Source organism: Corvus brachyrhynchos, unplaced genomic scaffold, assembly GCF_000691975.1.
Source record: "Corvus brachyrhynchos isolate BGI_N302 unplaced genomic scaffold, ASM69197v1 scaffold141, whole genome shotgun sequence".
NCBI lineage: Eukaryota > Metazoa > Chordata > Aves > Passeriformes > Corvidae > Corvus > Corvus brachyrhynchos.
Genome location: NW_008236186.1, coordinates 250,253 through 256,888, shown reverse-complemented (window position 1 = coordinate 256,888; position 6,636 = coordinate 250,253). Strand labels below are relative to the sequence as shown.

The 6,636-nt window shown below is 59.5% G+C and overlaps 1 protein-coding gene across 1 annotated transcript in view; it reads right to left on the bottom strand.

Moving 5' to 3' along the window:
* Positions 1–786: 786 nt before the first annotated feature.
* The window catches only part of OGDH (oxoglutarate dehydrogenase), a 30,374-nt gene continuing 24,524 nt past the window's right edge, over positions 787–6,636 (bottom strand). The window contains exons 14-24 of the mRNA XM_008638950.2: positions 5,337–5,439; positions 4,995–5,123; positions 3,926–4,076; positions 3,703–3,830; positions 3,437–3,615; positions 3,218–3,289; positions 2,606–2,728; positions 1,966–2,038; positions 1,365–1,528; positions 1,086–1,240; positions 787–1,002 (exon numbers count right to left, since the gene is read on the bottom strand). Coding sequence (XP_008637172.1) covers positions 882–1,002; positions 1,086–1,240; positions 1,365–1,528; positions 1,966–2,038; positions 2,606–2,728; positions 3,218–3,289; positions 3,437–3,615; positions 3,703–3,830; positions 3,926–4,076; positions 4,995–5,123; positions 5,337–5,439 — 1,398 coding nt within the window. The 3' untranslated portion in view covers positions 787–881. The remainder of the gene's footprint in view (positions 1,003–1,085; positions 1,241–1,364; positions 1,529–1,965; positions 2,039–2,605; positions 2,729–3,217; positions 3,290–3,436; positions 3,616–3,702; positions 3,831–3,925; positions 4,077–4,994; positions 5,124–5,336; positions 5,440–6,636) is intronic.

Sequence of the window (6,636 nt, the reverse complement as noted above, 5' to 3'; positions counted from 1 at the left end):
CGGGACCGCGAGACGCGCGGGCACGTGGCACCGTGCACGTGTGTGCGCGTGTGAACGGGTTGCGCGCAGGGACGCGGACCCACGCGCGCCGCACGGAGAGGGCGGTGACACGATGTGCGAGCCGGTGTGTGACAGCACAGCCACGGGTACGCGCGGGCTTGGGGCACGCGTACCGTACCCCCGACCTTCCTCCTGCAGCTGAAGGACCTGCGGCGCACCGAAAGGCCGTGGTGGGTTCTGGGGATACCGACAGCGAGTCCCAGCTGGCGCTGCCCCCGTCCCCCCCACCCTCCAAGGACCTCCCACGGGAGGACGCGGTGGGCTCTGCAGACGCCAACATTGAGCCCCATCCGGGGGATCACCTCCCCCGACTCCCACCCAGGGTTTCCCACGAGAGGACATGCCACCCAGCACCAGCACTGACCCTGCAGGGGCTCAGAGCTGGGGGATAGTGCAGACTCAGAGGGGAAAAAGGTGCTCCCCAAGGACAGGTAAAACTGAGACGGGCACAGCACTCTCACACCTGTCTGGGCCCTCAGGGCATGCAGACGCCCTATCTCCCTCCTCCAAGAGAGGCAGGCAGTGGCTGCGCAGGAGCAAGTCCAAGACTGGGAGGAGCTGGGAGGAACCTGACTCATTGCCCTGGACACCCCCATAGAAGAGTCTTGGGGACCAGTCCATCCAGGGGTCTGGGCAGCCATGGGTCTCACCCACCAAGGCAGCAGGCAGGCCCCAGACCCACCAGCGCCGCCCTGATACGAGGCAGACAAGGACTCCAGGCACCAGTGTGGGGTTGACAAGGTCTGTAGTTGAGGGGGGAAGGCGAGCGAAGGACAGAGACGGACAGACAGACGGAGGAGCATGCTGCGCCGCGCCAGCGCTCAGGCCAGGTCCTTGAAGGCATCGAGGTTGAAGGCCATGTCGAGGAGCCGCTGCAGCTCTGTCAGGTGAGTTTTCTTATTGCCGGTGGCAGGGGCAGCTGCTGGCTCCCGCCCTGCATACCTGCCGGGGAGAAGGTGGGCCGTGAGAAGGGTCTGTACTGACAAACTCCCTCCCAGCCTCACAGCCACCCCCTGCATCCTTACCAGACAGGCTTGGCACGGTTGATGGTGGTGCGGAGCCGGGGTTTGACATAGTCATAGTAGCCCTGGTTCTTGTGCTCCTCCTGGCACCACACCAGCTCAGCAGCTGGGTATTTCTGGGCTTCCCGCTGGAGGAGGTCGAAGGGGAATGGGGAGAGCTGCGGGGGACACAGAGTGCTGTCACAGGGTATATGGGGCAGCACCACAGGGGACACAGGGCAGCGTCTCAGGGGCTGCAGAACCCCCAGCCCACAGGCATGGCAGTGGCAGGACCCTGCTCACCTGCTCCACCCTGGTGATGGCCACATCGGCCTCCATCTGCCGGGCCTTGCGTTCACGGGTCAGGTCGTAGTACACCTTGCCAGTGCAGAACAGTACCCGCTTCACCTGCTCAGGGTTCTGGGCTGCAGGGCCACTGTCAGGGATGACACGCAGGAAGTGGGTGCCTGCCAAGGAAGAGAACGGCACCCTGAGCCACAGCAGTTCACAGCACTGTGCCAGCAGCCACTGCACCCACATCCCCGGCCAGCCCCTTCCGGGACCCCCAGCGGCAGAGTCAGGCCTCTGAGGCTGAGTCAGCTGACCTGGGTACAGGTGCAACTCCCACTACAAACCATCACATGCCACTGGGGGCTGCCAAATCCCAGCAGCAAGTGGCTGCCAATGGAGGAAGCTCCACTGAGCCAAGTTTCCCGAGGGTGCCAGGCTCGGCCCTGATGATGGGGGGCTCGCATGTGCCAAGGAGATGGCCCTGGCCTCACTCGGCCACTCTCCAGCATGGGGAGGCTTCTGCCAGGCGGACTTTACCCAAGGCCACAGGCTCCTGCCCTTCACCCTGCAAAGCGGCGTGGGGGGAATGCAGGCAGCTCTGTGCTACTTGTACCTGGCAGCATGTCGTCGAAGCTGGAGCGGGCTTCAGGGTGGCGCAGCAGCGACTTTGGAGTGAAGATTATCAGCTGGAGTGGGGGTAAGAGGCAGAGCAAGGTGGTCAGCCCTGCCAGAAACACCACCCCTGCAAACCACTGCTGGAGCAGCCAACCTGCCTGCCCCTGCCCCCTTCCCCCCAGTCCTGCCTGGGCAAGGGAGCAGCTGCCAGAGATTTGCTTCTCACTCAGCTGCAGTACTCTGCCAGATTGGGCACCCATTCCTGACAGCACCAACCCTCCCAGTCAGGGTGTCCCCTGGGGAAGAGGCAGAGGGGCTGCCAGGGCCCTGCCTGTCCCATGGCTGTAGCTGACTGAAAGTGGCTGAATTAGGTTATGTATCAGTATCTGTTGGCTCCAACAGCCCTGACCTCCCCACCGAGTTTGGGAAGGGATCACAGCCCCTGCAGCCCACATGAGCCAGCAGCTGCACATCGAGTGCCAAGCCAGTCCTGAGCACCATGAAGTCCTTGGCCAGGCAGAGGCCTACTGCCTGTGTTTGAGGTGCATGAACGAGCAGCCCCCAGCCCCATCCCCGTCTGCCAGGGACACAGCGCCCTGCCTGGGCACCAAGCTGGGCACGGAGCTGCTGGTACTGACCGGTTTGCGGAAAGGCAGGAGGATCTGGCGCCGGAGGACATGGAAGAAGTTGGCTGGAGTGGAGCAGTTCACGACGATCCAGTTGCACTCATAGAGCTGACGCACATCGAAGTCATCCAGCTTCTGTCTCGGCCAGCAAGGGTGAGGGGATTTCACGAAACACATGGTACCTCTTGGCCTCGTGGCTCCAGCAGCAGGGAAAGGAGTGGTCCCCAGCCCTCCCTCCCTCCCTTTCCTTCCTTCCTTCTTCCTTCCCTTCCCTCCCTCTCCAGAGCACACAGAGACTCAGAGAGACCTGGGAGAGGCTCCAAGGCTGTGCCCTCCACCTTGGTCTGGCCATCGGGGTGGCCAGCAATCCCTTCTCATGCCACTTTCAGGGCCACCTCTACCTCAGACTATTCCGCAGCCCCAGGTTTGGTGGAGGTGCAGCCGGGGCACCAGAGGCAGGCCCTTTCGCCGAACCCTCCTGGCACATGAGCCCAAGGCATCCCATGCCTCCTGCCATCAGCTCCCACTGTGCTAAGCCCACACGGGTGTTGCTGCCCTCCACCCAGCCCAATCCAGGGCACAGGAGGGCCAGGCTGAGCACCACAAACAGGGGCCACCACTCACAGGGAAGACATCGGGATCATCATTGCACATCTGCAGGAATCGCTCTGGGCGGGCAGAGGAGTGCTCGGGACCCTACAAGGACCAAGCAGGGGGATGGTCATTGCGGGCCAAGTCAGGCATGAGAACCCGACGTCAGGCACTGCCATGTCATGAGCAGTGCTCTGTCCATGCCACTGCTGTCCAGGGCTCTGCCTCCAGGGTGAGCAGGGGAGTCCTTACCATGCCCTCCATGCCATGGGGAAGCAGCAGCACAATGCCATTCTGCCTGACCCACTTGGCCTGCCCCGGACAGATGAACTGGTCGATGATGCACTGAGCAGTGTTGTGGAAATCCCCAAACTGGGCTTCCCAAAGCACCAGGGCATTGGGACTGGCCATGGCGAAGCCCAGCTCAAATCCTGAGAAATGGAAGAGCAGTGAGAGGGTTGGGTTACCCTTCCAGAGCAGCCTGACCCTGGGCAGTGAGCACAGACCCACTCACTCACCCAAGACACCGTACTCTGACAGGGAGCTGTTGCAGACAGTGTACGGAGCCTGGTTGGGCCAGAGGTGGTTCATGGGGATACAGGTCCTCTTGTCCACGTTCTGATCATGCAGGACATGGTGGCGATGGCTGGAGAAGGGAGAAGAGTTACTTCATCATTAGCCTGTGGATCCCTTCCAGAAGGGCTGGAATTGCCTTTAAAGCCTCCAAAAGCAGGCCTTTACCTAAATGTCCCCCTCTCAACGTCCTGGCCACTCAGGCGGATGTGGATGCCCTCTTTGAGCAGGGAGCCAAATGCCATGTACTCTGCCAGGGCCCAGTCGACCGTCCGGTTCTTCACCATCTCCCCACGGGTTTTCAGAATACGGCTCAAACCTGCTGGGACAGGAGCCGTTTCAGAGCCAGCATGGGACAGAGCTCCAGTGACACCAGGTTTGTTCCACAACCAGCCCACGGACTGACAGACTGCAAGTGGCATGGGCAGAAGAATGGATTCACCTCTGCTGGAGGGATGAACCACGGATGAGGAATAAGGACTGCAGGGAAAGACCAGCTCCAAAGAAGAGCTATTCCTTGGTTCACTTCCCTTACCCACACCTCTCTCGTGAACAAGTTCTCATAGACTCAGGAGTCTGGGTGAGAAGGAACCCTAAAGATCATCCAGCCCAACCCCTGCCACAGGGGTTTCTTCCACTAGAAGGGACATCTTCCACTAGACCAGGTTGCTCCAAGCCCTGTCCAACCTGGCCTTGAACACTTCCAGCCACAACTTCTCTGGGAAACCTGTACCAGGGCCTCACCACTCTCACAGGGAAGAATTCCTTCCCAATATCCCATCTAACGCTGCCCTCTGACAGTGGGAAGCCATTCTCCCTTGTCCTGTCACTCCACGCCCTGGTGCAAAGTGCCTCTCCACCTCTCTGGAAGCTCCTTTCGGCACTGGAAGGGTCTCTCAGGTCTCCCTGGAGCCTTCTTTCCTCCCAGCTAGACACTCTCAGCTCTCTTGGAGTTCCCGCAGAGGGGCTCCAGCACTGGTATCATTCTCAAGGCATCCTCTGGACCTGCTCTAACAGGTCCAGGTTTTGCTTGTTCTGGGGCCCCCAGAGCTGGACATGTGGTCCAGGCAGAGTCTCAGGAGTGCAGCGTAGAGGGGAAGGATCCCCACCCTTGACCTGCTGCCCACACATATTGAAGCAATCCAATATGTTCCTTCCTTCCAAGCCACATCCCAGCCCTATCTCACATCTCTCCGGAACAAATGCCCCATCTGGTACAGCTTCCACAAGCTCCTACCTCCATGGATAGTGAAATCCTCCACCGGCACTGAGCTGGCCACTTGACCAATGTGTGTCAGGTCCTCTTCATTGAGGCCAGTGGAAGGGCAGGTCATGCTCCGGGGCTGCCCATCCAAAGTGAAGAAACCTGTCGGAGGAGAGACATCATGGTGCAGGAGATGTGTCAGATCCATGGGAAGACCTCACGTCACGGACACCCTTCAAGCAAAGGTGGGGACACCAGGAACGGGGAGAGCACCACCAACCTCCCCTCTGGGGTGGTTTACTAGAAAATCTCTGCCATGGCTCTAGAGAGGTCAGGTGCTTTGCTATGGCCTCCAAATCACTGCTAGTGCCTTACCCGGCCAAGGTGAGTCCAGCCAATGCTTGATGTGCAAGATTTTCTCATCCTTGGATCTGGCATGAGCCTCCTCACAAATCTTATCGTACTTGGCAATTTCCTCCTGAAAGACAGAACCAGGAGGCAGAAAAACATTAACGGGGGATTTCCAAACAAGGGCGTTGAGCCTGAGGACCTCAGTGTAAGCTTGCAAGGGTGCTGGAGGGCAGAGGTGGTCCCCACAGCAGGGGAGTCCCAGAGCTGTGCAGTTCAGCTTCAGAGAGCACAGCCACAGCTGGGACCCCTGTACCCCAAGGGACAGCTCTGCTACGCTCAGAGCTGACATCTTGTTTTCAACCCTACTGATGCTGAAAGGTGGTGCCAGGGCAAGCAGGGCTGGCGGAGCGTCTGCGTCGCAAGCTGCACAAGCAGCAGAACCGGGACAGGACCTGCCCCAGATATCCGTGGCCACAGCAATCCTGAACGCTGGGATGTGCCTGTGCTGCAGTGGCCCAGAGCCGCATGGCCTGTTCCACACTGATCACAGGCAATCCTTGAACTACATGTTCCTGCACTTTTTCAGAGCTGGCACAGTTGAAGGATGAGCCTTGGCTCCAAACTCCATCACTGCCAGGTCTGCAGCGCACGCCCAGCCCCAGCACAGCTCTGCCACCTTTAGGTTACAAAGCACAAGCCATGTTTCCTGTGGGCCCAGGTGGGCCCTGCACATGGTTCACACCCAGGTCTGAACCACCTAAGTAGTTTCCCGTGGAAATGCCACCTACAGCTTTCCTTTCAGGCCCCACAGATGGTACCTCGTACTCCGGCTGATTTACCACCCCCTGGGAAATCAGCAGCTCTGCGTATTTCTGCAACACTGGCTTCTGTTTCCGGATCTGTTTGTACATCAGGGGTTGCGTGAACATGGGCTCATCCATCTCATTGTGCCCATTGCGCCTGTAACAAACCTGCCAGGAAAGGAAAGAGCCTTTGAATACAGTTGCCTGTGGCCAAAAGCACTCGGGAGCTACCTGGATCATATATGAGGGAGGGTCCCAAACAGCCCAGGAAGGACTCGAGCACACCCCAGCTTCAGGGACTTGTGCCACATTCCTTACCAAATCCACCACCACGTCCTTGTGGAAGGTGCTTCGCCCTTCTGCTGCCACATTGCACACATAGACAACGGCTTCAGGGTCATCTGCATTGACATGGAAGATGGGCGCGTTGACCACACGGGCTACGTCGGTCGGGTACGGGGAGGAGCGGGCCATCCGCGGGTCTGTTGTGAAGCCAATCTGTAGCAGGTGAGGGGGAACAG